This window comes from Tetrao urogallus, assembly GCF_951394365.1.
Source record: "Tetrao urogallus genome assembly, chromosome: 1".
Taxonomy (NCBI): domain Eukaryota; kingdom Metazoa; phylum Chordata; class Aves; order Galliformes; family Phasianidae; genus Tetrao; species Tetrao urogallus.
This window is the reverse complement of record NC_136813.1, coordinates 74,761,010-74,788,785: the sequence shown is the minus strand read 5'-3', so window position 1 is coordinate 74,788,785 and position 27,776 is coordinate 74,761,010. Positions and strand designations below refer to the sequence as shown.

Sequence of the window (27,776 nt, the reverse complement as noted above, 5' to 3'; positions counted from 1 at the left end):
ACTGTATCCTAATAAGCCAGTGAACTTTAGTCTAATGTGCATATAGGATGCTATGCAGTAAAATTTTTAGAGCAAAAAGATGGGAAAATTATTCTTTCTGAAAGCAGCTGGGCCACTGACTCACTGTGTGGCCTTGGGCAAGTCCTGGGACTTCTTTGCATCTTAGTCACCCCAGCAGTTCTATTGGATGAAAGCAGAATGAATCACAGTATGCTCCAGTATTCAATGTGCTGCAGATGCCTCTGCTGAAAGAAGCATTCCTGGCTAAATCAGCTCACAATGCAAAACCAAAAGGAATCAGGGATAGCTGGAGGCACCAGTGTGAACAGCAGCATTTGTGTAGTCAATTGAAGCCTTTGCATTGTTGTAGATCTTCATGGTCATACAATCTTATAGCTCCAACTCCAATGAGACAAGATTTAAAACTCGTTCTACCTTTCTTGCAAGCATTTTTTCCCTATACATATAAATAAATCATGTACATGTACATATATAAAACAACATGGAACTCTGAATTAGTTTATTGTATATGTAGCTTTAGAACGTTTTGACACCAAAGCAGCAAATGCGCTAATGCTTAGAACTGCCTTGAAGTGGTTAATCAAGAGATAAATTATTCCTATCACAAAATATTTCCGCAAGTTGGAATCATTAAAATAGCACTCTGTGACATATGTTATAGAGTAAATCCCACTTCAAGGTAGAATATCTGTTAAAGTAATAAATATTCTCTGCATTAAAGTAAAGTGCACAGTAGACAGAAATATAGGTTAAAATCCTGTACAGCAATGTTGGCTTTGGGACTCAGTTCAGCATAGTGTTTAATTGTGTGCAAGTACTTAGATCCTGATGCAGCAGAGCACTAATGCACATATTTAATTGCTGCAATGAATAAAGACCTAAATAAGAGTAGGCTTACTCATTTTTAACCTTCTTACTAGTTCTTCATGTTAAGCAGGTGCTTAATGTATAGTGTTTTACTGATCTGGATCCAGGCTACATTCAAAATGGGTCAGGAAATTTCAAGCAGCTTCCTGAGAAAGGACACAGGTTTTTTGCTCTTGAAAACTGCAAATCTTGGAGATTCTCTGCGCTATGGATGGAGAGAAAATCCTTTTCACATATTTTTAATTAAGCTTTTGAAGCCAGTCTGAATTGAACTTGTGGAATCAGTTCCATCTAATCACTCTACTGGTGATTTATCAGAACAAGTCAAATCTCCTGGGAGTATGTGCTTACATCACAGACTTGTGACTTCTTCCTCTACAACCACTTTGTGAACAACTCCAGTGAGTGAATGGGCACTGGAGAGCAGAATACTTATCCACTAGTAGTAGAAGATTAACTTGCCTCAGACTGAGACATACACATTGCTAAGGCAGGGTGGAATACTTTGCATATTGTGTTGGACATTTTTTGGGGAAAAAAGAAAGCAATGTCAGTGCAGAAACCAAATGGAGGACACAGGGTTATTGTATGCAGTTCTGGTCAGTCTCTTCCAAAGGGGTAGAAAGGAATTAAAGAAGGCAGAGAAAAGGATGAAGAGGTTGATAAGAAGCAGGGGACCTCTTACAGACGAAGAAGTGACAATGATCCTTTCGTTCCTCTATACTGGTAACAGATATAACCACAGATGGCATGGGGAAGGTGGGCAAGGAGCATTATTCTCTTACTACAAGTCAGGAAGCACACCATGAAATAATCAGGCAGCAGACTTGAAAACCAACATAAATAATCTGGTTTCCTAGTGTGCATATCTCACCGTTACAAATCAAGGCAACTGAAAAAAAAGTGGGATTGTAAAACTGGGAAGAGGCTATTGGTAGTTTATTAAACTGAATCTCAACGGCTGCCTGGTGGAGACTGAAAATGTATAGCAGACAAGGGTCATATTGCTTTTTTCTTTTTTTTTAATTTAACATATTCCTTTCTTAGATTCTGCTTCTGACCACTGCAGAAGATCAGGTTATGAACTAGGTAAATCTTTTGTCTGATTTGTACTTTGAGGAGGGGATAGAAGTTATCTTCTCATGCACATCATAGTTGAAAAATAATCTTACCTCCACTTCCCCTATTGTGTGACCCCAGACATGCTGTCCCAAGAAATGGTAGTAGATTGGGGTTAATCCTCACAAACTTCTCTTCTTTAATAAAGCTACTCTTAAACAAAACACTAGTTCCTCCAGAAACAATGTGTCCCCACAGGAAAATAACCACTATTGTATGCTCTGTGGCTTCATTGTCTAGTCTTAAGATGGAGGAAAAAGGCAAGGCATGCCAGCTCCTTCCCAGTGTGATGGAAAAACTGAGTTTATACAGCTCAAGAGCAACTAAATAAGCATGCTGTAGTCACAAACTATGATGAGATGGACAAGGAACTTGATGTCACTGACAGCTGCCCAAGTGTCAGCCTACAGGGGACTTAACAGGTCTTCTGCTACCTTTCCATGCAGTCAGACCTCAGAAGGACATAATCATTCTAGGCGCTTTCTATTATCCTCATTTCTCTCAGGAAAGCTGTCAGCAGCCAGTGTTGGTTGTTTTTGTTTTTTGTTTTTTGTTTTTTGTTTTTTGTTGTTGTTGTTGCTGTTTTTTTTTTTTTTAATAGCACTCAAAACACAGTAATTTGTTTATATTGTAGAGCATTTTATTAATGTTGCAGCAGCGGTAGCGATCCAGGTATTTGGAATGGTGCAATAGAAATACAAATTTGAAAGAGAGAAGGACACTGTGGAATCAGGAGATAAACTCTTGCCCAGTTACCAATGTACTAATTTTGGAGGGGAAAAATGTGCCTTCAGTTTAAGTCAAGGGACATTTCGGGGACAGAAAGGTGGAAATAACTTTCTAGTGAATTGTTTCATTTGCAAAGGGCACTATCACCTGGTCTTAAGTCCCCATTCCAGCTTGGTTTCCTGCTCCTGCATCTGCTTCATTACCCCCTTTCCTCATTGAAGAGATGGGTATTTTGTGCTCTGCTGAACTGGTAAAGGACAAGACACAACTCATCACGACTGAGCAGATTTTGCCTCTTCTCATTGCTCAGCTTTGCTGTGAAGGAGTGTTATAGCAAGAGCTGTTGACATTAAATCTGAACACTTTTTGCTGACCGTTGCACAGTGCATGGGTGACTGAAGCAAACTCGTAACCGCGGATTTCAAGAGTAAGCTTTAGGGAAACCCCTCCTTTGATCAAGAAAGGTGACTGCACATTCTGCATCCAATTCAAGCACGTTGAAGGAGATTTACCAAGATAGCACTGAGGGGCCACATTTTCAAGTGTATAGCACCTATGGATCAAATGAGATTTTTCTCCAAGATCTCAGCTCCCAGGGGTGCATCTGAGCAAATAACACAAATGCTTTCAGTAGTGCAGGCAATCCCTCCTTCGTGATTTAACCTTCCATTTTAACAACACATATTTATTGTCCAAAAAAAACCGAAGAGGGAAGACTGCCTTAACAGCCTTGACTCATGGCTGGAAAAATGTGCAAAAGGCTTAGAAACTAACAAACAAGGGGGTAAAAGGAACCTCCCACCTCTGCTTTGAACAAGGTGGCAGCATCATCAACAAGACACCATCCAGGAAGAAGAAGCTCTCCAGGAGCTGTGCATGGACATCCTGGGATCACTGGACGTCTCTGTGAGAGGGATGTGTTTCACTAAATGTCAGGGATTGGAAGGGAACTTGAAAGATCATCCAGTCCAATCCCCCTGCCTTAGCAGGAACACCTGGATTAGGTCACACACGAATGTGTCCAGGCGGGTTCTGAATGTCTCCAGAGAGGGAGACCCCACAACCTCTCTGGGCAGCCCGTTCCGCTGTTCTGTTACCTTCACCATAAAGAAGTTTTTTTTTCTAGTATTAATGTATTCATTTTTGATCAGATGCGGTGGAGTCTCCTTAACATCTCTGACACGTGCCCCCAGTAGACAGGAAAGCTCTCTGGAGAGCTTGTCGGGCAGCAGATGGGGGCCTCAGTGCCTCCCGGCATGGAGTCCCCAGTCACTAAGACAACGCCGGGCAACGGTGCCCAGCAGCTGCTCCCTGGCAGGGGCTCTCCATCACCTGCTGAGGTCATTCCCTGCGTCAGCATGGAACCGGAACCCCAGAGCCGATTGCATCACACAAACGTGCTGTGTTTGAGGGCCTGCCATGAGGTTGCCCTGGGGACCTGCCTGGTCCCCAGCCCGGGGCGCATCATTCATTCTCTGTGAGGTGACACTGCAGTGTGGTGTCACAGTGGCTGCCTCATCCACCCTTGTGGAGCGGTGGGAGCGGTGGCTCAGTCCGCTTGTGGGACCCGCAGGAAGTGGAACCAGAGAGAGCTTTGCGTCTATCTGGAGGCATCCTGCTATCATGGAGAGGCTGAGAGCCCTTCGAGGTGAGTCTCTCCACCTCTCTGGACACCATGATGCGGCCCGGGCCCACGTGTGCCTCCAGTGTGTGTTTAGGACGTGCCAGCAGCACTGTCCTTGCTCTGCCGAGTGCAGCTGCTCACCATGGTTTCCCCAGTACCCCAGCAAGGGGAAAGCTCCCTCCCCTGTCCCCACCAACCACACGCAGCCTCGCGCTGTGGAGCTGGAGCAGCGTTCCTCCCACAGCTGGCCGGGTGCTCGGCCCTGGCTCCAAGCAACACCTGCAGCAGCTGCTCTGCTCTTTCCTTCCAGGTCTCTTTGCTTGTGTGGGCTGCGTGCCCAGGCGTACGCGTCGCAGGGAGAGAAGCAGGGTGTCAAGCCCTGTCCCTACCTGCGCCGCGACCTTACTGCTTCAGCGCCTGCAAGATCAGGAGGTGAGTTGGGGACATCCAACCAGCAACCCTTGCCCTCCTGGCCCAGGGCCACGGTGCCGTGGCTGCCAGGCCCGGCAGCACATCCACAGAGCGATGGGTGGCAGCGGGCAAAGCGAGCGTGACTGATCCTTGTCCCCAGGGTGACCGAGCGCAGGCGTACTGTGAGCTGGAGAGCGCCCTGTGCCAAGACAGCAGCCGCCCGCCGTGCGGAGTGGTGAACCGGCTGCTGGCAGAGGTGTCCCGGGACCTGACGGCAGCCCAGGTGAGGGCTCACTCCCAAAGCCAAAGGGAACCGCCTGCCCACGCTGGTGTTCTGCTGGCGGATGGTGGGGGCTTAGCTCTTCCAAGGGCCTCAGGCAGTCTCCTGGGCCGCGTGTCACCAGTGACTCTCTTCCAGGGCGTGACCAGCAATGTCAAGACAGCTGCCAGCAATGTCCTGGTGGCTCTGGCTCGGACGCACTTCACCTTGGTGATGGCTGAGCTCCAGAGCCACCTGAAGGCCGCGGGGGACGTGTCCAAGGAGTTGGTGCTCAACACCCTGAGCAAACTCTTCAGCACCTATGGTAGAGTACCCTCAACCTCCTGACACCTGTAACAACCGGGAAAGGGGTTTCTGCCCTCTGAGTGTGACCTGCACTGAGCTGGGGGCTGCAGGGCTGCTGTCCACCTACCTTGCTGCCGCGGCTCTGACTGTGGCCCTCTCCTTCCTTTCTGCAGCTCCACAGTGCATCCCCTTTGTGTGGCTGATGCTGGCAGGCCTGCGCAGTGTGGTGGGCCAGGTGAAGAGTGGCCAGATCCTGCGCATCGCTTGTGCTGGTGAGTGCCGGCCCCAGAGCAGCCCTGCTGCAGACTCTCACAGTCTCCGTTTTCTCTCACTCTCTTAAAAAATAATAATAATAATAATTTATTTTTTAAATTATTTTGTTTTTTCAGTTTTGAAACAGTGGCTGGATGGAGTCAAGAATTACTTGTCCTCAGGAATGCAATGCCCCTGGCCTGCCATGGAGAACGAGCAGATCTATGAGAACCTTCACGAGCTGCTCTTCTCTGTGGTGTGGAACTGGCAAGACTGCCAGGAGGAAAAGGTGAGCACTGCTGCATTCCCAGCCCAGGATGGCAGCAGGGGCACCCATGTCAGCAGCTCTGTCTGTGCCCAGTGGGCTGAGAGCTGAGGGGTGATGAGAGGGAGTGGGCTGGCTCTGCAAAGGGCCCTGAAGTGGCTCTGCGCCAGGGAGCAGCTGCATGTCACAGCACTGTGGCAGGAAGAGCTGGGGATGAGGGTATGGGGAAAAGCTGCCTGCCCTCCAGAGCGAGCCCATCTCCTGCTGGGCGTGGGGGTGTGGGGAAGGGGAAGGGGAAGGGGAAGGGGAAGGGAAAGCTCTCTGCGTAGGAAGGGCAGGCCTTCAGTCTTTGATGCCGGGCCTCTGCCATCCTCTCCAGGACAAACAGGCCGTCCTTGGGGCTGTGGCTGCCATGTTGGAGGTTCTCCTGCAAGAGGAGCAGCACCAAGAGCAGGTCTGGGAGCAGCTCCTCTGGCTCGTTCACCCGTGTCAGGAGATCCAAGACACCTGCAGGGTGGCCAAGGTGAGTTGTTGTGCAGGGCTCAGGGTAGACGTGGGGCCCGTGCAAATGCCACGAGGGGTCAGGGAGGAGGTGGGGAGCCCTTGGAGAAAGAAGGCATGGGTGTTCAAGGGAGGTCTGAGGCTTCCTGAGCTCTTCAGTCAGAGAAGGAACAACCCAGACAGGAGCCAGGAGGGAACCAAGAATCACTGGGGCTCATCTCCTGGGGATGGGAAGCTTCACCACCACTGTGGGGCTCTGAGTGCCTGAGGAGCTCTATGCTAACAACTGGGGGGACCACATCCAGTTGCATCTGAAGGGGGAGAAGTGGGCTGCTGGGTGGGAAATGCCTGCAAATGATGCCCAAACACGGCTCGATTGAGAGCAGAGAGACTCTCTTGGTGCCGCTGGCAGGTGGGGGATAAACAAGAACGCCTGTGCAGGAGCTTCTCCCTGCAGAGAAAGAATTGGGAAACAGTTTCTCCACTCCCAAGTGGCTAGATGTGGCTTCATCCCTTTCTTCCTCTCCTGCTCTCTTGCAGAGCCTCACTATCTTCCTGGAGGCCTTAGGGGGCATTGAGTCTGTAATCCCAGGGGACAAGTTTCAGGACGTCACCAGTGCCGTGTTCTACCAGGTAAGGGCAGCCTATCCTTGTGCCCACGGCAGTTTCCCTTGTGGCTAAGTCTCAGGAGGACTGCAAAAGCTCTGACCCCTGAATAAGGCGGCTCAGCCTTAGCTCCTGCATGCTCAAGGCTGTTCCAGAGCCATGCACGTACTCCCGGGGATGCTGTGGGTCGGGCTGGGTTTTGTCTGCCTGTCCTCTTCCTGAGAGTGCCCAGGGAGACGAGAGCGGGCAGCAAGGTGTCTTTTCCGTCCTCAGTGCTGATGTGATTTTCTCAAATGGACCTTGTTCCCACAGCTCTATGACGACAGCAAGCAGCACAGCGAGGCTGGTCGTGCACAGCTGACCCACTGCATCATGCTGCAGGGTAAGGAGAGGAGCTTTGGCGATGCTTGGCGCTGCCCTGGCCAAAACCTCTCTCACAAACCTCAGGAATGGGCGTGAGGTTCTTGCTAACATAGCGTGGGATTTCCTCCCTGCAGCCCGGATCTGCCCAGAGGAAACCATCCTGTTTCTGCAGTCGCAGCTGGGCGATGACTGGGAGCCTGGATGCGTGGCAGCCCTGGGTCTGCTGGGTGCTCTGGCTCGCTCTGATGGTCAGTACCACGGGTTGGTCAGTACCACGCCTTGGGACTGCCAGGGCTCCCTTCTGCCATCTGCCTTGTGGCTCCGCTCATGCTTCTGTGCATCTCTTGCAGAGCCCGTGATGACAGAGATGCTGCCCCAGGTCGTCGAGGCTGTGCAGCGTCTGTGCAGCGACCCCAGCATCCGGGTGAGCTGGTTTGGGAAAAGAAAGCGCTGTCGGGGTGGTGATGCTGCTGCCAGCACGGGCAGGGCTGGGGTGACTAGAGAGGTGCTGGGGCATTGACCAGACGGTCAGGATGGCTCCTGTGGGGAGAGCAGGCAGAGTGGAGCGGGCAGGTCCCTGTGCTGTGCATGGAAAGTGCACAGCCTGGTGCTAAGGCCTGGCCCTCACCTCAGTAGCTAAAGCCTCTCCACTGCTCTTGGTGTCTCTGCTCATGCCCAAAGGGCTGCCCCGATGAGCAGGTGGCTTCCCTTTGCCTTCTGATCAGGAAAATCACACCCATAATTGACCCCTTGCAGGTGAGGACGGCTATTCTGTATTTCATCAAGGATCTGCTGAGTTCTAACACCCGGAGCTGCTCAGCCTGGGATGTGGTGGGGCACATCTTCAGGGAGTTCAGCCACGCCACAGGAAGAAGGGTAAGGGCAGTGGGCAGCATCTTCCTTTGGAAGACCCGTGCTGCTCAGAGGCTGGTATACAGAAGCACCGCTGGGGCCACACCTGAGCCTCCCGAGAGGCTCCTGAGAACTGAGCATAACCAGTGTTTCAACACCACTGTTGTGCAGGCAGCCGGAGACCTTTCTGCCCGGGAAGCCCAGGAAGAAGGAGCTCTCCAGGAGCTGTGCATGGACATCCTGGGATCACTGGACGTCTCTGTGAGAGGGATGTCCAAAGTAAGTCACGCTCTGCCCTGCTGCTGCTCCCTGCCCTTGCACCACGTGTTCCTTGTCCCATTCCAAGACCCCAGGTCTCTCCTCCAATGTGCTCTGAAGCACACAGGACTCAGGGAAATTCACAGAGTCCTCTTCATCTCTGAGCAGAAGCAGGAATGCTGACCTGCTCAACTGCCTCATTCCCTACAGCTCCTGTGGCCGCGGCTGCTGTTGTTTGTGGTGCCAGCGCAGTACACAGGCATGCTGATCCCAGTCTCCCGCTGTGTCTGTGCCCTGGCTGAGAGAGAGGAGCTGACAGGACGGCGGATAGAACATCTGGATCGCCATTTTGTCAGCTCCATGTTTCAAGGTAGGAGCAAAAACTCCCCCAGGGAGCTCTGCTGACCTGTGGTAGCACCCAGAAGGGACAGCGGAGGTGCGTGTGGCTGGGCACGCAGTGTCTTGGAGTCTTACTCAGCACTTTTTCCTCTTTGCAGGCCCACTGCTGACGCCCCAGACACTGCTGGCACGACTGCTGGTGAGTAGATGCTCCAGAGGCTGGTTCTACGAGCACCCAGGAGGAAGCAGCGTGGCCATGGGCAAAGCTGTTGGCTGCTCCTTGCCTGCCAGAGCAGAGCCGAGCTGCTTCCATCCTGGGGGGAAGCCGTTGCTCTTGCTGCAGAAGTGACCCTGCTTTTTCTTGCTCTCACTCAGGTGGTGGCAGGCAGCCCTGTTGCAGGCAGCAAACTCCAAGCTGCTGCCTTACTGCTGATGAAAAACCTCCACGGCAGGTTCCACAGGGCTGTGGGGGCCATGTGGGCTACTGAGATCCCCCTGCTGCTGCAGTGTCTTGAAGGTAAAGCACTGGAGGGGAAGAAGAGGCAGAGGCAGGGAAGGGAAGGGAAGGGGGGAGTGAAAATGCAGCTCTGTAGCATGGCAGAGGAGGAGAAGCACTGCCTGCAGCCCAATTCTTGCTCTGCTGCTGTTCCCATTCCTGGGAGTCAGCACTGAGGCCCAGGGACCTATCCCACCAGAGATCTGCCCATTCCAGGACATGGATGGGCCCTTCACGTCCCCTCAGACAGCAGCCTTGGAGCACTTAGTTCCGTGTTGCTGTGGAGGCAGTGTTTGTGGGGAGGGACAGGTCATTGTGGAGGGGGTGCGGGTCCCAGCTTGGCAGTGTCAAGTGCCCAGGCCAAGCCAGGTTTGCAGCAGCTCTTCTTCTGTGCCTTGATCCCAAGTAAGGGTCTTTGTCTTCCTATTGCTGTGCAGGGAAAGATGAGAGCTTCCCGGACACTGCCGAGTTTGAGCGCCGTCTGCTAAAGGTACAGCATTGCCGGGAGACGCGGTGCAGAGAAGTGCTTGCCTGCCCCAAGTAGCCCCGCTCCCACGTGAGCCACTGTGGGGCAGGAACAGCCTCTCAAGCGCTGCTGCGGAGCGGCCGCACGCCTTTGTGGCGCTGCCTCTTCCGCTCTGTCCCAAGCCCAGGGGGGTCTTAGGAGAAGAGGGCGGGCGGCTTTAATGGAGGGAACGCTGGGGGAGCTGGGAGAGGCACTGTTCTTCCAGGCACCTCTCCCCAGAGGGCTGCAGCAACTTGGGAGTGAGGGAAGAGGCAAAGGGCAAGGGAACATTGTCTTCTCCTGTTCTCCAACAGTTCCTGAAGGCGTCGCTGGACACAATAGAGGAGAAGGCATGGATCGAGGCCCTGAGCTGTGAGCTGAGCCAGCGGCTGAGCAGCTCTGCCAGCAGCTCTGCAGAAAAGGTGAGTTCCCCCCGGCTCTACCCAGCGGTGCAGCTGCAGGTGTCCAGCTGGGGCTGGGGCTGGGGCTGCGGCTGGTGCTCTGCCCACGCGGGATGCTGATGCTGCTTCCCCAGTCTGTGCCCCCCAGAGGGCCCTTCCCTGCAATCTGCCCAGGGATGGCTAAAGCTCGGCCCCACAGCTGCTCTCAGCAGCCGCCAGGAAGCTTGGGTCCTTCCCACCTGGCCCTCCACCAGCAGGTTAAGCTGCTGCCACATCTCAGCTTCCTCCTTCCCTTCCCATGCAGTCATTCCTGTACAAGGCTCTGGGCACGGTGCTGGGATCCTGTAAGGGAGTCCTCCACGTGCAGGAGAAGCTGCTGCAGCACCTGGAGGAGGCAAATGCAGAGGAGCCATGTGAGGCCCAGGTGAGCTCTCCTCTCCTCCAGCTCCTGTGAGCATCCCCGCTCTGGCCCTGGGGCAGAGGCCTTCTCCTGGCCCTGCTCCAGGCCTTTCAACCTCCGCACTGCTGCCATTTTGCTCAGGAGAGGACCTGTAGATTCAGGCCTGTGCCAACTGCCCCTTGTTCTTTTGTGCAGGGAATCATCTCTCTTCTCAGCCATGCTGCTGAGAACAACTTCCACACAGTCCTGGCCACGCTCACCATGTTTGCGTCCAGGCTGTGCAAAGGCCGCAATGCCAGGATTTCCAGGCGCAAGAAGGTAAAGCGTTACGGGTTTCCATCTTGGCATTCTTCGGCCTTATTTTCCCTGCAGCTCCTGCCTTGGGAGCCCAGGTGCATCGCGGGGCACTGGGGGCCGTTAGCGAGTGTCTCAAGGCATTTCTTCCCACACAGATGGAGCTGGACAGCACGAGAGCTCATGCCACACGCAGCGCTCTCATGCTCGCCCACGGCAGCGTGGCACTGCGTGCCTCCAAGGAACAGCTGCTCGCCCACCTGGAGGGAGACATTGTGGGCAACGTCCTGATGCTCTACAGCTGCAGCTGCCGGGTGAGAGCTCAAAGCGTGCCAGGGTGTCTGAGCGCCCCGCTGCAGCCCCTCCACACGGGGAGATGCTGAGATGGGCCTTCCCTTTCCAAAGGTCCCTCGGGGAAACTGTTTGTGCCCAGATAAAGATCCAAGCCCTTCCCTTAGCGTTGTCCCCACGTGTCCCCCTTGCAGCCCTTGTCCCTTCCCGCAGCTCAAAGAATGTTCTTCTCTCTTGCTCCTCAGGACTTGCAGAACAACCTCGCGCTGGTGCAGAGCATCACCGACTGCAGCTCTGCCTACCAAGCTGTGGGTGATTCTGCAAGCTTTAACCCCTCCTTGAAGAGCAAGCTGCTGGAGATCCTGATGGTGAGTGCCTGGAGACAGGGCTGTCTGCAGAGGAGTTCTGGGCTGCGCCACAAGGCTCGCTTCCCTGGGGGCATGCAGGTCTCCAGCAGCCACACGTCTCCAGCTGGTGGGGACTTTGGGTGCTGGCAGGCAGCGGCTGGGCAGCGGGCTGGGTGCACCAGCTGCTGCATCCTGCAGTGCTTCCATGGGAAAGTGATGGGGCTGGTGTGTGGCAGTTGTGCCTGTCTCAGGGCCGGGTGGAACAGCTCTTGTGTGCCCCTTGCCCACTTTGACACTGTCTCTCTGGGACTTGCAGGACCTGATGAAGAAGTATTACTCGGGCATCCCTGTCTCCCCAGTGCCTCTCAAGGTGGTTCTGGCCCTGGAGCAGTTGAGGTAAGGGCTGAGGTTGCAAGTCAGGATGGTGATCCCCATTTTGGGTAGCTCCTGAGGGCCTGGAGGGGCCGGGGGGGAGGAGCCACATCTACAGCAGGAGAGACGGCTGGGCTGTTGTGCCCAGCAAAGCTGAGGTTCTGGGCAGGGAGAAAGGCCCTGGTGCTCCTGTCCCCTGGCAGGGAAGAGAGGGAGAGCTGGGGTCTCCTTCCCTCCAGAGCGGGAGGTGGTTCACTGCAGCCGGGGAGGAGGTGGGCGCTGCTGGAACTGAAGGCAGTGCTCAGCAGCATGAGCTGGGCGGGGGTATTGGCTTTGTAGCTGTCAATTAGGAGAAACTCAGATGTTGTCTGAACCAGTCTGGAGAGGTAAAGAGCCTTTCTGATTTCTCTTCCTGTTTTCCTCCTCTCAGCAAGCTGAAGCCCTCTTCTGAAAGCAAGGACCTGCGTGAGATGTTGGTCCTGTGCTGCAAAAACATCGTGACACACCCTTCAGCAGAGATGATGCTGAAGATCAGGAAGTCACAGCACGCAGCACAGTACCTGCAGGTAACCTGCCGTAACTTTCCCAGCCACCTCTCGGCCAAACCCTACCTCAGCACACACAGCCTCTGCTCTGGCAGCAGCCGTGATGCTACACGTCACTCCCCTCTTCTGCTTTCAGCTTCAGCAAACGTCACTGAGAGCTCTGGGCCGGCTCATGGTGGTCCTGCTGGAGACAGAGCCCAGCGGCGGCTTCTTCCAGAACATAGTCCATGTGAGTATGCGTGGGTCAAGGGAGAAAGCATGGTGCCTGTCAATAGCGGGGGCAGAGATCTGGGGACTGAGAGGAGGATCAGAGGGGGAGAAATCTCCTGCTGACGTGCCAGCTCACTGCGAGCTGAAATGGGCAGAGAAATGGGCCCTGCAGGGGGAAAGCAGGAGCCAGCCCCTGGCAGGCCTCAGCCAAGGAAAAGCTCCTGGGTTAGGAGGCAGGAGTGACTGCAGAGAGCGGGGCGGTAGTGCCGGTGCTCAGTGAGGCAGGAGGCCACATGGAGCAACAGGGCAGGCCTTGAGGGAAAGTGCAGGGAAAGGAGGGACAGGGAGATGGGTGGCAGGAAGGGAAAGAAAAGACATCCTCAGTGAGACAGATGCTCTACCCCAGGTCCTGCAGAAATCCATGGTATCGAGCAACGTGTGGGAGCGCAAGAGGGCCCTGCAGACCTGCTCCCAGCTGCTGGCTGTTTGTGAAGAGCTTCAAGTGAGTAAAGAGCCCCACCGCGTGCCCTCTGCTCCCTCCCCAGCGCCCCTGAGCTTGAAGGCGAGCTCTGCCCAGCTGTGCATGCTGTGTCACGGTGGGAAGGCACAGATGGGAGAAGCTGGGGAGAGCTGGGGCCGTCTACAGCTTTGTTCCTGCCTCTCACCCCTGCAGAGAGGAGATGCCTGTGAGCACTTTGGCTCCTTGGTGGGATTGCTGGCGCCTCTGACGTGTGACCCCATGCCCGCATCCCGCCAGCTGGCTGTCACCTGTCTGAGCTCCCTTCTGCGAATCCAAGGTGAGTGGAGCAGGCGCGCTCCAGCCCTCTGCCCTGCTCTGTAGCACTACCAGAGCCCCACGGGCTGGGCCCTGTTTACAGGAGGGAGAGGCACCGTGCACAGCTCTCTTCTTGTCCCCACCCTGTCCTCTGTCTTTCCCCCGTGGAAAGCAGTTTCATTTCCAGAAGCATGACTTCCCTTTTCTCCCTGTGCTCTTTCCAGCCAAAGCGACCAACACAGACATTGAGACGGGTGACATTGGGGGCCTGTGCGAGGGGCTGCATGCCTGCAGCATCGCCTCTCAGCTCCAGACCACATCCAAAATGGCCATGGTACGTGGACCCAAGAAGGGGTGGTGTGATCTCTGTGTGTAGGCTTCTGCACGACCCTGTGCTGCTCCCAGCCTCTCACACTGTTTCCAAAATGAGCTGTTACCCTGAGTCCTCTTTTCCCAGTGCAAGTAGCAGGAGGCTCTGAGCTGTGTCTGGCCTTCAGGCACCCAGTGCAAGGAGCTGACTCCATGATGTGCGTTTGTGTGTGTGCGTGCACTTGCATGCATGTGTGACTGTGGCTGCTGGGAGGTAGGCTTTGCATGTAAGCAAACACCACGGGTGCAGAAGCTGAGAGAAGGCTCAACCGCCTTCCGTATAAACAGCAGGGTACAGACAGCTGCAGCAGAGCAGTGATGAGATCTCTCCCGCTTGTCATTTCTCTGCAGATCGTGTGCAGGAACTTCCCCCTAGAACGCACCGTTGACTTCATGACTGCCATCAAGGAGACGATCCGGAAAGCCAACGGAGTGCGTGTGCGTGCTGCTGGGAAGTGGATGACCACCTTCCTGCAGATGCACGGGAAGGACATCTGTTGGAACGTAAGAGACTTTCTTTCACGTGTCTTGGACTTTTGCTGGCTGTTGCACTATGACTTGAGCTGTTTGCCCCTTGTGCTCAGGGCATGGAGAGCAGGGTAGCTGGCGTGAAATTCAGGCTTAGGACGTGGCAGCATGTCAAGTGACAGGCACTGCTCATGCGCTGAATGTCCATGGTTGGGCCCTGCAGAGTCCAGGATGCAGCAAGTCATTCTTTCTCCCCTTCTTCTCTCAGGTGCCTCCGATCCTCTACATCCTGCGCAGCATCACATCCTTTGCGCAGCAGAGCACGTTCCTGCCCTTCCTGTGCCAGGCGGTGGTCATCCTCACCCGCTGTCACACTGAGGCCGTGATGAGCAACTTCTCCCGGCCGCTTGGGCCAACGGACAGGTACTGGCACTCCCGCCTTCGCTGTTGCTGCAGAGGGATGTAGGGAGGAGGCAGCTTTTCTTTTTTGTGAATAGTCTCAAGTTGCGACTCTACTTTTTCTAGTGAGACATGGAGGAGAATAAGAGAATTTTGTCTTCAGCGATGGAGCCAATAGAAAAAAGAAGAAAGGATAAGAAAGGAAGGGAGGAGAGGAAAGGAGCAGGGAAGGAAAAAGGGAATGAAAAGGGAAATTTGAAAGGAGAAAAGGAGAAAAGAAGAGAACGCGAAAAGAGAAGATGAGCTTAAAAATTGTATTCTTTATTATAAATAAATAAATATATATATAAAAATATAAATAGTACTTTTTTTTTTTTTTTTTTTTTTTAACCAAGTCTTTATTTCAATAGCTGCTGTCTCTTCTCCATACCAGTTACAGAATCACAGTCACCAAACGTCAGGGATTGGAAGAAACCTCAAAAGCTCATCTAATCTAATCCCCCTGCTGGGAACACCTAGATTAGGTCACACAGGAATGTGTCCAGGCAGGTTTTGAATGTCTCCACAGAGGGAGACCCCACAACCTCTCTGGACAGCCCGTTCCAATATTCTGTTACCACCACCATGAAGTTTTTTTTCTAGCATTAATGTGGAACCTCTCAAGTTCCAGCTTGTACCCATTGCCCTTATCCTGTCACTGGATGTCACTGAGAAAAGCCTGGCTCCATCCTCCTGACAGACATCCTTGACATATTTATAAGCGTTCCTTAGGTCACCTCTCAGTCTCCTCCAAGCCAAAGCTTCCTCAGACTTTCCTCGTAAGGGAGATGCTCTGCTCCCTTCATCATCTTTGTGGCTCTGTGCTGGACTCTCTCAAGCAGTTCCCTGTCCTTCTTGAACAGAGGGGCCCAGAACTGGACACAATACTCCAGATGCGGTCTCACCAGGGCAGAGCAGAGAAGCAGGATAACCTCTTTTGACCTCCTAACCATGCCCCTTCTAGAATGTCCCAGGGTGCCATTGGCCTTCTTGGCCACAAGGGCAGAGTGCTGGCTCATGGTCACCCTGCTGTCCACCAGGACCCGCAGGTCCCTTTCCCCTACGCTGCTCTCCAACAGGTCAGTCCCTAACCTATGCTGGTGTGTGGGGTCGTTCAGAGCAATTTAAATCCAGGCCACAGGCAGAGCTGTCAGCTGCTGCAGCTGGGCTGGAAATCTGCTCCTGCTGGTGTTCGCCATAGGGAATTAGGCCAAGGGAACAGCACTGGGAGGTCAGCCTCCAAATCCAATGTTTAAAGGGAGCTTTTTTAACACTCATTTTCACACATGCCTGTTTGTGTGCCTTCATGCCATTGCAGAGCTCACCTGGCTGCATTTCCACATGCAAATAATTGGTATGCGTGTTTTCGGTGCTTGTGTATGCATGTGCATACATACACACTGACGGGAGGAGAGGCATTGCATTAAGCTGACTGCATCTACGTTTGAAGCAGATTTGATAATGACCCTAAATATGGACCCAAGTGTTTCTTCTGCTGCTAACTGACCTAATGGATTTCATATTTGTATTTGCGGTATTTGTCACCACAAAATGCCAAGGAATCCTCAAGCTTGATAGTGCCCCTCTCCTTACTCACTCAGCTGCAGCCCCTTACACAATACTTTGTCTGTCTGATTTACACGGAATTCCTGACAGGACCAACATACACCCTGTGTATTCACAGTTTCACTAAATGTCAGGGATTGGAAGGGAACTTGAAAGATCATCCAGTCCAATCCCCCTGCCTTAGCAGGAACACCTGGATTAGGTCACACACGAATGTGTCCAGGCGGGTTCTGAATGTCTCCAGAGAGGGAGACCCCACAACCTCTCTGGGCAGCCCGTTCCGCTGTTCTGTTACCTTCACCATAAAGAAGTTTTTTTTTCTAGTATTAATGTATTCATTTTTGATCAGATGCGGTGGAGTCTCCTTAACATCTCTGACACGTGCCCCCAGTAGACAGGAAAGCTCTCTGGAGAGCTTGTCGGGCAGCAGATGGGGGCCTCAGTGCCTCCCGGCATGGAGTCCCCAGTCACTAAGACAACGCCGGGCAACGGTGCCCAGCAGCTGCTCCCTGGCAGGGGCTCTCCATCACCTGCTGAGGTCATTCCCTGCGTCAGCATGGAACCGGAACCCCAGAGCCGATTGCATCACACAAACGTGCTGTGTTTGAGGGCCTGCCATGAGGTTGCCCTGGGGACCTGCCTGGTCCCCAGCCCGGGGCGCATCATTCATTCTCTGTGAGGTGACACTGCAGTGTGGTGTCACAGTGGCTGCCTCATCCACCCTTGTGGAGCGGTGGGAGCGGTGGCTCAGTCCGCTTGTGGGACCCGCAGGAAGTGGAACCAGAGAGAGCTTTGCGTCTATCTGGAGGCATCCTGCTATCATGGAGAGGCTGAGAGCCCTTCGAGGTGAGTCTCTCCACCTCTCTGGACACCATGATGCGGCCCGGGCCCACGTGTGCCTCCAGTGTGTGTTTAGGACGTGCCAGCAGCACTGTCCTTGCTCTGCCGAGTGCAGCTGCTCACCATGGTTTCCCCAGTACCCCAGCAAGGGGAAAGCTCCCTCCCCTGTCCCCACCAACCACACGCAGCCTCGCGCTGTGGAGCTGGAGCAGCGTTCCTCCCACAGCTGGCCGGGTGCTCGGCCCTGGCTCCAAGCAACACCTGCAGCAGCTGCTCTGCTCTTTCCTTCCAGGTCTCTTTGCTTGTGTGGGCTGCGTGCCCAGGCGTACGCGTCGCAGGGAGAGAAGCAGGGTGTCAAGCCCTGTCCCTACCTGCGCCGCGACCTTACTGCTTCAGCGCCTGCAAGATCAGGAGGTGAGTTGGGGACATCCAACCAGCAACCCTTGCCCTCCTGGCCCAGGGCCACGGTGCCGTGGCTGCCAGGCCCGGCAGCACATCCACAGAGCGATGGGTGGCAGCGGGCAAAGCGAGCGTGACTGATCCTTGTCCCCAGGGTGACCGAGCGCAGGCGTACTGTGAGCTGGAGAGCGCCCTGTGCCAAGACAGCAGCCGCCCGCCGTGCGGAGTGGTGAACCGGCTGCTGGCAGAGGTGTCCCGGGACCTGACGGCAGCCCAGGTGAGGGCTCACTCCCAAAGCCAAAGGGAACCGCCTGCCCACGCTGGTGTTCTGCTGGCGGATGGTGGGGGCTTAGCTCTTCCAAGGGCCTCAGGCAGTCTCCTGGGCCGCGTGTCACCAGTGACTCTCTTCCAGGGCGTGACCAGCAATGTCAAGACAGCTGCCAGCAATGTCCTGGTGGCTCTGGCTCGGACGCACTTCACCTTGGTGATGGCTGAGCTCCAGAGCCACCTGAAGGCCGCGGGGGACGTGTCCAAGGAGTTGGTGCTCAACACCCTGAGCAAACTCTTCAGCACCTATGGTAGAGTACCCTCAACCTCCTGACACCTGTAACAACCGGGAAAGGGGTTTCTGCCCTCTGAGTGTGACCTGCACTGAGCTGGGGGCTGCAGGGCTGCTGTCCACCTACCTTGCTGCCGCGGCTCTGACTGTGGCCCTCTCCTTCCTTTCTGCAGCTCCACAGTGCATCCCCTTTGTGTGGCTGATGCTGGCAGGCCTGCGCAGTGTGGTGGGCCAGGTGAAGAGTGGCCAGATCCTGCGCATCGCTTGTGCTGGTGAGTGCCGGCCCCAGAGCAGCCCTGCTGCAGACTCTCACAGTCTCCGTTTTCTCTCACTCTCTTAAAAAATAATAATAATAATAATTTATTTTTTAAATTATTTTGTTTTTTCAGTTTTGAAACAGTGGCTGGATGGAGTCAAGAATTACTTGTCCTCAGGAATGCAATGCCCCTGGCCTGCCATGGAGAACGAGCAGATCTATGAGAACCTTCACGAGCTGCTCTTCTCTGTGGTGTGGAACTGGCAAGACTGCCAGGAGGAAAAGGTGAGCACTGCTGCATTCCCAGCCCAGGATGGCAGCAGGGGCACCCATGTCAGCAGCTCTGTCTGTGCCCAGTGGGCTGAGAGCTGAGGGGTGATGAGAGGGAGTGGGCTGGCTCTGCAAAGGGCCCTGAAGTGGCTCTGCGCCAGGGAGCAGCTGCATGTCACAGCACTGTGGCAGGAAGAGCTGGGGATGAGGGTATGGGGAAAAGCTGCCTGTCCTCCAGAGCGAGCCCATCTCCTGCTGGGCGTGGGGGTGTGGGGAAGGGGAAGGGGAAGGGGAAGGGGAAGGGGAAGGGGAAGGGGAAGGGGAAGGGGAAGGGGAAGGGGAAGGGGAAGGGAAAGCTCTCTGCGTAGGAAGGGCAGGCCTTCAGTCTTTGATGCCGGGCCTCTGCCATCCTCTCCAGGACAAACAGGCCGTCCTTGGGGCTGTGGCTGCCATGTTGGAGGTTCTCCTGCAAGAGGAGCAGCACCAAGAGCAGGTCTGGGAGCAGCTCCTCTGGCTCGTTCACCCGTGTCAGGAGATCCAAGACACCTGCAGGGTGGCCAAGGTGAGTTGTTGTACAGGGCTCAGGGTAGACGTGGGGCCCGTGCAAATGCCACGAGGGGTCAGGGAGGAGGTGGGGAGCCCTTGGAGAAAGAAGGCATGGGTGTTCAAGGGAGGTCTGAGGCTTCCTGAGCTCTTCAGTCAGAGAAGGAACAACCCAGACAGGAGCCAGGAGGGAGCCAAGAATCACTGGGGCTCATCTCCTGGGGATGGGAAGCTTCACCACCACTGTGGGGCTCTGAGTGCCTGAGGAGCTCTATGCTAACAACTGGGGGGACCACATCCAGTTGCATCTGAAGGGGGAGAAGTGGGCTGCTGGGTGGGAAATGCCTGCAAATGATGCCCAAACACGGCTCGATTGAGAGCAGAGAGACTCTCTTGGTGCCGCTGGCAGGTGGGGGATAAACAAGAACGCCTGTGCAGGAGCTTCTCCCTGCAGAGAAAGAATTGGGAAACAGTTTCTCCACTCCCAAGTGGCTAGATGTGGCTTCATCCCTTTCTTCCTCTCCTGCTCTCTTGCAGAGCCTCACTATCTTCCTGGAGGCCTTAGGGGGCATTGAGTCTGTAATCCCAGGGGACAAGTTTCAGGACGTCACCAGTGCCGTGTTCTACCAGGTAAGGGCAGCCTATCCTTGTGCCCACGGCAGTTTCCCTTGTGGCTAAGTCTCAGGAGGACTGCAAAGCTCTGACCCCTGAATAAGGCGGCTCAGCCTTAGCTCCTGCATGCTCAAGGCTGTTCCAGAGCCATGCACGTACTCCCGGGGATGCTGTGGGTCGGGCTGGGTTTTGTCTGCCTGTCCTCTTCCTGAGAGTGCCCAGGGAGACGAGAGCGGGCAGCAAGGTGTCTTTTCCGTCCTCAGTGCTGATGTGATTTTCTCAAATGGACCTTGTTCCCACAGCTCTATGACGACAGCAAGCAGCACAGCGAGGCTGGTCGTGCACAGCTGACCCACTGCATCATGCTGCAGGGTAAGGAGAGGAGCTTTGGCGATGCTTGGCGCTGCCCTGGCCAAAACCTCTCTCACAAACCTCAGGAATGGGCGTGAGGTTCTTGCTAACATAGCGTGGGATTTCCTCCCTGCAGCCCGGATCTGCCCAGAGGAAACCATCCTGTTTCTGCAGTCGCAGCTGGGCGATGACTGGGAGCCTGGATGCGTGGCAGCCCTGGGTCTGCTGGGTGCTCTGGCTCGCTCTGATGGTCAGTACCACGGGTTGGTCAGTACCACGCCTTGGGACTGCCAGGGCTCCCTTCTGCCATCTGCCTTGTGGCTCCGCTCATGCTTCTGTGCATCTCTTGCAGAGCCCGTGATGACAGAGATGCTGCCCCAGGTCGTCGAGGCTGTGCAGCGTCTGTGCAGCGACCCCAGCATCCGGGTGAGCTGGTTTGGGAAAAGAAAGCGCTGTCGGGGTGGTGATGCTGCTGCCAGCACGGGCAGGGCTGGGGTGACTAGAGAGGTGCTGGGGCATTGACCAGACGGTCAGGATGGCTCCTGTGGGGAGAGCAGGCAGAGTGGAGCGGGCAGGTCCCTGTGCTGTGCATGGAAAGTGCACAGCCTGGTGCTAAGGCCTGGCCCTCACCTCAGTAGCTAAAGCCTCTCCACTGCTCTTGGTGTCTCTGCTCATGCCCAAAGGGCTGCCCCGATGAGCAGGTGGCTTCCCTTTGCCTTCTGATCAGGAAAATCACACCCATAATTGACCCCTTGCAGGTGAGGACGGCTATTCTGTATTTCATCAAGGATCTGCTGAGTTCTAACACCCGGAGCTGCTCAGCCTGGGATGTGGTGGGGCACATCTTCAGGGAGTTCAGCCGCGCCACAGGAAGAAGGGTAAGGGCAGTGGGCAGCATCTTCCTTTGGAAGACCCGTGCTGCTCAGAGGCTGGTATACAGAAGCACCGCTGGGGCCACACCTGAGCCTCCTGAGAGGCTCCTGAGAACTGAGCATAACCAGTGTTTCAACACCACTGTTGTGCAGGCAGCCGGAGACCTTTCTGCCCGGGAAGCCCAGGAAGAAGGAGCTCTCCAGGAGCTGTGCATGGACATCCTGGGATCACTGGACGTCTCTGTGAGAGGGATGTCCAAAGTAAGTCACGCTCTGCCCTGCTGCTGCTCCCTGCCCTTGCACCACGTGTTCCTTGTCCCATTCCAAGACCCCAGGTCTCTCCTCCAATGTGCTCTGAAGCACACAGGACTCAGGGAAATTCACAGAGTCCTCTTCATCTCTGAGCAGAAGCAGGAATGCTGACCTGCTCAACTGCCTCATTCCCTACAGCTCCTGTGGCCGCGGCTGCTGTTGTTTGTGGTGCCAGCGCAGTACACAGGCATGCTGATCCCAGTCTCCCGCTGTGTCTGTGCCCTGGCTGAGAGAGAGGAGCTGACAGGACGGCGGATAGAACATCTGGATCGCCATTTTGTCAGCTCCATGTTTCAAGGTAGGAGCAAAAACTCCCCCAGGGAGCTCTGCTGACCTGTGGTAGCACCCAGAAGGGACAGCGGAGGTGCGTGTGGCTGGGCACGCAGTGTCTTGGAGTCTTACTCAGCACTTTTTCCTCTTTGCAGGCCCACTGCTGACGCCCCAGACACTGCTGGCACGACTGCTGGTGAGTAGATGCTCCAGAGGCTGGTTCTACGAGCACCCAGGAGGAAGCAGCGTGGCCATGGGCAAAGCTGTTGGCTGCTCCTTGCCTGCCAGAGCAGAGCCGAGCTGCTTCCATCCTGGGGGGAAGCCGTTGCTCTTGCTGCAGAAGTGACCCTGCTTTTTCTTGCTCTCACTCAGGTGGTGGCAGGCAGCCCTGTTGCAGGCAGCAAACTCCAAGCTGCTGCCTTACTGCTGATGAAAAACCTCCACGGCAGGTTCCACAGGGCTGTGGGGGCCATGTGGGCTACTGAGATCCCCCTGCTGCTGCAGTGTCTTGAAGGTAAAGCACTGGAGGGGAAGAAGAGGCAGAGGCAGGGAAGGGAAGGGAAGGGGGGAGTGAAAATGCAGCTCTGTAGCATGGCAGAGGAGGAGAAGCACTGCCTGCAGCCCAATTCTTGCTCTGCTGCTGTTCCCATTCCTGGGAGTCAGCACTGAGGCCCAGGGACCTATCCCACCAGAGATCTGCCCATTCCAGGACATGGATGGGCCCTTCACGTCCCCTCAGACAGCAGCCTTGGAGCACTTAGTTCCGTGTTGCTGTGGAGGCAGTGTTTGTGGGGAGGGACAGGTCATTGTGGAGGGGGTGCGGGTCCCAGCTTGGCAGTGTCAAGTGCCCAGGCCAAGCCAGGTTTGCAGCAGCTCTTCTTCTGTGCCTTGATCCCAAGTAAGGGTCTTTGTCTTCCTATTGCTGTGCAGGGAAAGATGAGAGCTTCCCGGACACTGCCGAGTTTGAGCGCCGTCTGCTAAAGGTACAGCATTGCCGGGAGACGCGGTGCAGAGAAGTGCTTGCCTGCCCCAAGTAGCCCCGCTCCCACGTGAGCCACTGTGGGGCAGGAACAGCCTCTCAAGCGCTGCTGCGGAGCGGCCGCACGCCTTTGTGGCGCTGCCTCTTCCGCTCTGTCCCAAGCCCAGGGGGGTCTTAGGAGAAGAGGGCGGGCGGCTTTAATGGAGGGAACGCTGGGGGAGCTGGGAGAGGCACTGTTCTTCCAGGCACCTCTCCCCAGAGGGCTGCAGCAACTTGGGAGTGAGGGAAGAGGCAAAGGGCAAGGGAACATTGTCTTCTCCTGTTCTCCAACAGTTCCTGAAGGCGTCGCTGGACACAATAGAGGAGAAGGCATGGATCGAGGCCCTGAGCTGTGAGCTGAGCCAGCGGCTGAGCAGCTCTGCCAGCAGCTCTGCAGAAAAGGTGAGTTCCCCCCGGCTCTACCCAGCGGTGCAGCTGCAGGTGTCCAGCTGGGGCTGGGGCTGGGGCTGCGGCTGGTGCTCTGCCCACGCGGGATGCTGATGCTGCTTCCCCAGTCTGTGCCCCCCAGAGGGCCCTTCCCTGCAATCTGCCCAGGGATGGCTAAAGCTCGGCCCCACAGCTGCTCTCAGCAGCCGCCAGGAAGCTTGGGTCCTTCCCACCTGGCCCTCCACCAGCAGGTTAAGCTGCTGCCACATCTCAGCTTCCTCCTTCCCTTCCCATGCAGTCATTCCTGTACAAGGCTCTGGGCACGGTGCTGGGATCCTGTAAGGGAGTCCTCCACGTGCAGGAGAAGCTGCTGCAGCACCTGGAGGAGGCAAATGCAGAGGAGCCATGTGAGGCCCAGGTGAGCTCTCCTCTCCTCCAGCTCCTGTGAGCATCCCCGCTCTGGCCCTGGGGCAGAGGCCTTCTCCTGGCCCTGCTCCAGGCCTTTCAACCTCCGCACTGCTGCCATTTTGCTCAGGAGAGGACCTGTAGATTCAGGCCTGTGCCAACTGCCCCTTGTTCTTTTGTGCAGGGAATCATCTCTCTTCTCAGCCATGCTGCTGAGAACAACTTCCACACAGTCCTGGCCACGCTCACCATGTTTGCGTCCAGGCTGTGCAAAGGCCGCAATGCCAGGATTTCCAGGCGCAAGAAGGTAAAGCGTTACGGGTTTCCATCTTGGCATTCTTCGGCCTTATTTTCCCTGCAGCTCCTGCCTTGGGAGCCCAGGTGCATCGCGGGGCACTGGGGGCCGTTAGCGAGTGTCTCAAGGCATTTCTTCCCACACAGATGGAGCTGGACAGCACGAGAGCTCATGCCACACGCAGCGCTCTCATGCTCGCCCACGGCAGCGTGGCACTGCGTGCCTCCAAGGAACAGCTGCTCGCCCACCTGGAGGGAGACATCGTGGGCAACGTCCTGATGCTCTACAGCTGCAGCTGCCGGGTGAGAGCTCAAAGCGTGCCAGGGTGTCTGAGCGCCCCGCTGCAGCCCCTCCACACGGGGAGATGCTGAGATGGGCCTTCCCTTTCCAAAGGTCCCTCGGGGAAACTGTTTGTGCCCAGATAAAGATCCAAGCCCTTCCCTTAGCGTTGTCCCCACGTGTCCCCCTTGCAGCCCTTGTCCCTTCCCGCAGCTCAAAGAATGTTCTTCTCTCTTGCTCCTCAGGACTTGCAGAACAACCTCGCGCTGGTGCAGAGCATCACCGACTGCAGCTCTGCCTACCAAGCTGTGGGTGATTCTGCAAGCTTTAACCCCTCCTTGAAGAGCAAGCTGCTGGAGATCCTGATGGTGAGTGCCTGGAGACAGGGCTGTCTGCAGAGGAGTTCTGGGCTGCGCCACAAGGCTCGCTTCCCTGGGGGCATGCAGGTCTCCAGCAGCCACACGTCTCCAGCTGGTGGGGACTTTGGGTGCTGGCAGGCAGCGGCTGGGCAGCGGGCTGGGTGCACCAGCTGCTGCATCCTGCAGTGCTTCCATGGGAAAGTGATGGGGCTGGTGTGTGGCAGTTGTGCCTGTCTCAGGGCCGGGTGGAACAGCTCTTGTGTGCCCCTTGCCCACTTTGACACTGTCTCTCTGGGACTTGCAGGACCTGATGAAGAAGTATTACTCGGGCATCCCTGTCTCCCCAGTGCCTCTCAAGGTGGTTCTGGCCCTGGAGCAGTTGAGGTAAGGGCTGAGGTTGCAAGTCAGGATGGTGATCCCCATTTTGGGTAGCTCCTGAGGGCCTGGAGGGGCCGGGGGGGAGGAGCCACATCTACAGCAGGAGAGACAGCTGGGCTGTTGTGCCCAGCAAAGCTGAGGTTCTGGGCAGGGAGAAAGGCCCTGGTGCTCCTGTCCCCTGGCAGGGAAGAGAGGGAGAGCTGGGGTCTCCTTCCCTCCAGAGCGGGAGGTGGTTCACTGCAGCCGGGGAGGAGGTGGGCGCTGCTGGAACTGAAGGCAGTGCTCAGCAGCATGAGCTGGGCGGGGGTATTGGCTTTGTAGCTGTCAATTAGGAGAAACTCAGATGTTGTCTGAACCAGTCTGGAGAGGTAAAGAGCCTTTCTGATTTCTCTTCCTGTTTTCCTCCTCTCAGCAAGCTGAAGCCCTCTTCTGAAAGCAAGGACCTGCGTGAGATGTTGGTCCTGTGCTGCAAAAACATCGTGACACACCCTTCAGCAGAGATGATGCTGAAGATCAGGAAGTCACAGCACGCAGCACAGTACCTGCAGGTAACCTGCCGTAACTTTCCCAGCCACCTCTCGGCCAAACCCTACCTCAGCACACACAGCCTCTGCTCTGGCAGCAGCCGTGATGCTACACGTCACTCCCCTCTTCTGCTTTCAGCTTCAGCAAACGTCACTGAGAGCTCTGGGCCGGCTCATGGTGGTCCTGCTGGAGACAGAGCCCAGCGGCGGCTTCTTCCAGAACATAGTCCATGTGAGTATGCGTGGGTCAAGGGAGAAAGCATGGTGCCTGTCAATAGCGGGGGCAGAGATCTGGGGACTGAGAGGAGGATCAGAGGGGGAGAAATCTCCTGCTGACGTGCCAGCTCACTGCGAGCTGAAATGGGCAGAGAAATGGGCCCTGCAGGGGGAAAGCAGGAGCCAGCCCCTGGCAGGCCTCAGCCAAGGAAAAGCTCCTGGGTTAGGAGGCAGGAGTGACTGCAGAGAGCGGGGCGGTAGTGCCGGTGCTCAGTGAGGCAGGAGGCCACATGGAGCAACAGGGCAGGCCTTGAGGGAAAGTGCAGGGAAAGGAGGGACAGGGAGATGGGTGGCAGGAAGGGAAAGAAAAGACATCCTCAGTGAGACAGATGCTCTACCCCAGGTCCTGCAGAAATCCATGGTATCGAGCAACGTGTGGGAGCGCAAGAGGGCCCTGCAGACCTGCTCCCAGCTGCTGGCTGTTTGTGAAGAGCTTCAAGTGAGTAAAGAGCCCCACCGCGTGCCCCCTGCTCCCTCCCCAGCGCCCCTGAGCTTGAAGGCGAGCTCTGCCCAGCTGTGCATGCTGTGTCACGGTGGGAAGGCACAGATGGGAGAAGCTGGGGAGAGCTGGGGCCGTCTACAGCTTTGTTCCTGCCTCTCACCCCTGCAGAGAGGAGATGCCTGTGAGCACTTTGGCTCCTTGGTGGGATTGCTGGCGCCTCTGACGTGTGACCCCATGCCCGCATCCCGCCAGCTGGCTGTCACCTGTCTGAGCTCCCTTCTGCGAATCCAAGGTGAGTGGAGCAGGCGCGCTCCAGCCCTCTGCCCTGCTCTGTAGCACTACCAGAGCCCCACGGGCTGGGCCCTGTTTACAGGAGGGAGAGGCACCGTGCACAGCTCTCTTCTTGTCCCCACCCTGTCCTCTGTCTTTCCCCCGTGGAAAGCAGTTTCATTTCCAGAAGCATGACTTCCCTTTTCTCCCTGTGCTCTTTCCAGCCAAAGCGACCAACACAGACATTGAGACGGGTGACATTGGGGGCCTGTGCGAGGGGCTGCATGCCTGCAGCATCGCCTCTCAGCTCCAGACCACATCCAAAATGGCCATGGTACTTGGACCCAAGAAGGGGTGGTGTGATCTCTGTGTGTAGGCTTCTGCACGACCCTGTGCTGCTCCCAGCCTCTCACACTGTTTCCAAAATGAGCTGTTACCCTGAGTCCTCTTTTCCCAGTGCAAGTAGCAGGAGGCTCTGAGCTGTGTCTGGCCTTCAGGCACCCAGTGCAAGGAGCTGACTCCATGATGTGCGTTTGTGTGTGTGCGTGCACTTGCATGCATGTGTGACTGTGGCTGCTGGGAGGTAGGCTTTGCATGTAAGCAAACACCACGGGTGCAGAAGCTGAGAGAAGGCTCAACCGCCTTCCGTATAAACAGCAGGGTACAGACAGCTGCAGCAGAGCAGTGATGGGATCTCTCCCGCTTCTCATTTCTCTGCAGATCGTGTGCAGGAACTTCCCCCTAGAACGCACCGTTGACTTCATGACTGCCATCAAGGAGACGATCCGGAAAGCCAACGGAGTGCGTGTGCGTGCTGCTGGGAAGTGGATGACCACCTTCCTGCAGATGCACGGGAAGGACATCTGTTGGAACGTAAGAGACTTTCTTTCACGTGTCTTGGACTTTTGCTGGCTGTTGCACTATGACTTGAGCTGTTTGCCCCTTGTGCTCAGGGCATGGAGAGCAGGGTAGCTGGCGTGAAATTCAGGCTTAGGACGTGGCAGCATGTCAAGTGACAGGCACTGCTCATGCGCTGAATGTCCATGGTTGGGCCCTGCAGAGTCCAGGATGCAGCAAGTCATTCTTTCTCCCCTTCTTCTCTCAGGTGCCTCCGATCCTCTACATCCTGCGCAGCATCACATCCTTTGCGCAGCAGAGCACGTTCCTGCCCTTCCTGTGCCAGGCGGTGGTCATCCTCACCCGCTGTCACACTGAGGCCGTGATGAGCAACTTCTCCCGGCCGCTTGGGCCAACGGACAGGTACTGGCACTCCCGCCTTCGCTGTTGCTGCAGAGGGATGTAGGGAGGAGGCAGCTTTTCTTTTTTGTGAATAGTCTCAAGTTGCGACTCTACTTTTTCTAGTGAGACATGGAGGAGAATAAGAGAATTTTGTCTTCAGCGATGGAGCCAATAGAAAAAAGAAGAAAGGATAAGAAAGGAAGGGAGGAGAGGAAAGGAGCAGGGAAGGAAAAAGGGAATGAAAAGGGAAATTTGAAAGGAGAAAAGGAGAAAAGGAGAAAAGAAGAGAATGAGAAAAGAGAAGATGAGCTTAAAAATTGTATTCTTTATTATAAATAAATAAATATATATATAAAAATATAAATAGTACT

The 27,776-nt window shown here is 55.5% G+C and overlaps 2 protein-coding genes across 2 annotated transcripts in view; both read left to right on the top strand.

The window, feature by feature from the left end:
• Positions 1-14,822, top strand: part of LOC306956311 (maestro heat-like repeat-containing protein family member 2B) — a gene marked incomplete at both ends in the record, with an annotated part of 103,034 nt that extends 88,212 nt beyond the window's left edge. Inside the window, 32 exon segments of the mRNA XM_079547674.1 lie at positions 4,244-4,292; positions 4,294-4,384; positions 4,671-4,792; positions 4,932-5,054; positions 5,190-5,355; positions 5,510-5,608; positions 5,726-5,877; positions 6,233-6,376; positions 6,895-6,987; positions 7,273-7,342; positions 7,458-7,571; positions 7,674-7,747; positions 8,080-8,199; positions 8,347-8,454; positions 8,644-8,803; positions 8,931-8,971; positions 9,148-9,289; positions 9,706-9,758; positions 10,088-10,195; positions 10,479-10,598; positions 10,770-10,892; positions 11,027-11,182; positions 11,405-11,527; positions 11,823-11,902; positions 12,309-12,444; positions 12,560-12,652; positions 13,040-13,135; positions 13,307-13,430; positions 13,633-13,742; positions 14,129-14,281; positions 14,514-14,668; positions 14,771-14,822. Of these exon segments, the coding sequence (XP_079403800.1) occupies positions 4,244-4,292; positions 4,294-4,384; positions 4,671-4,792; positions 4,932-5,054; positions 5,190-5,355; positions 5,510-5,608; positions 5,726-5,877; positions 6,233-6,376; positions 6,895-6,987; positions 7,273-7,342; positions 7,458-7,571; positions 7,674-7,747; positions 8,080-8,199; positions 8,347-8,454; positions 8,644-8,803; positions 8,931-8,971; positions 9,148-9,289; positions 9,706-9,758; positions 10,088-10,195; positions 10,479-10,598; positions 10,770-10,892; positions 11,027-11,182; positions 11,405-11,527; positions 11,823-11,902; positions 12,309-12,444; positions 12,560-12,652; positions 13,040-13,135; positions 13,307-13,430; positions 13,633-13,742; positions 14,129-14,281; positions 14,514-14,668; positions 14,771-14,822 (3,550 nt within the window).
• Positions 14,823-17,070: 2,248 nt separating this feature from the next.
• Positions 17,071-27,469, top strand: LOC306956201 (maestro heat-like repeat-containing protein family member 2B; the record flags this gene model as incomplete). The annotated part of the gene is made up of 30 exons (XM_079547604.1): positions 17,071-17,095; positions 17,382-17,503; positions 17,643-17,765; positions 17,901-18,066; positions 18,221-18,319; positions 18,437-18,588; positions 18,992-19,135; positions 19,654-19,746; positions 20,031-20,100; positions 20,216-20,329; positions 20,432-20,505; positions 20,838-20,957; positions 21,105-21,212; positions 21,402-21,561; positions 21,689-21,729; positions 21,906-22,047; positions 22,464-22,516; positions 22,846-22,953; positions 23,237-23,356; positions 23,528-23,650; positions 23,785-23,940; positions 24,163-24,285; positions 24,581-24,660; positions 25,067-25,202; positions 25,318-25,410; positions 25,807-25,893; positions 26,065-26,188; positions 26,391-26,500; positions 26,887-27,039; positions 27,272-27,469. The coding sequence occupies 30 exons, from the start codon at positions 17,071-17,073 to the stop codon at positions 27,467-27,469; spliced, it is 3,417 nt and encodes a 1,138-aa protein (XP_079403730.1).
• Between the last annotated feature and the right edge of the window lie 307 nt (positions 27,470-27,776).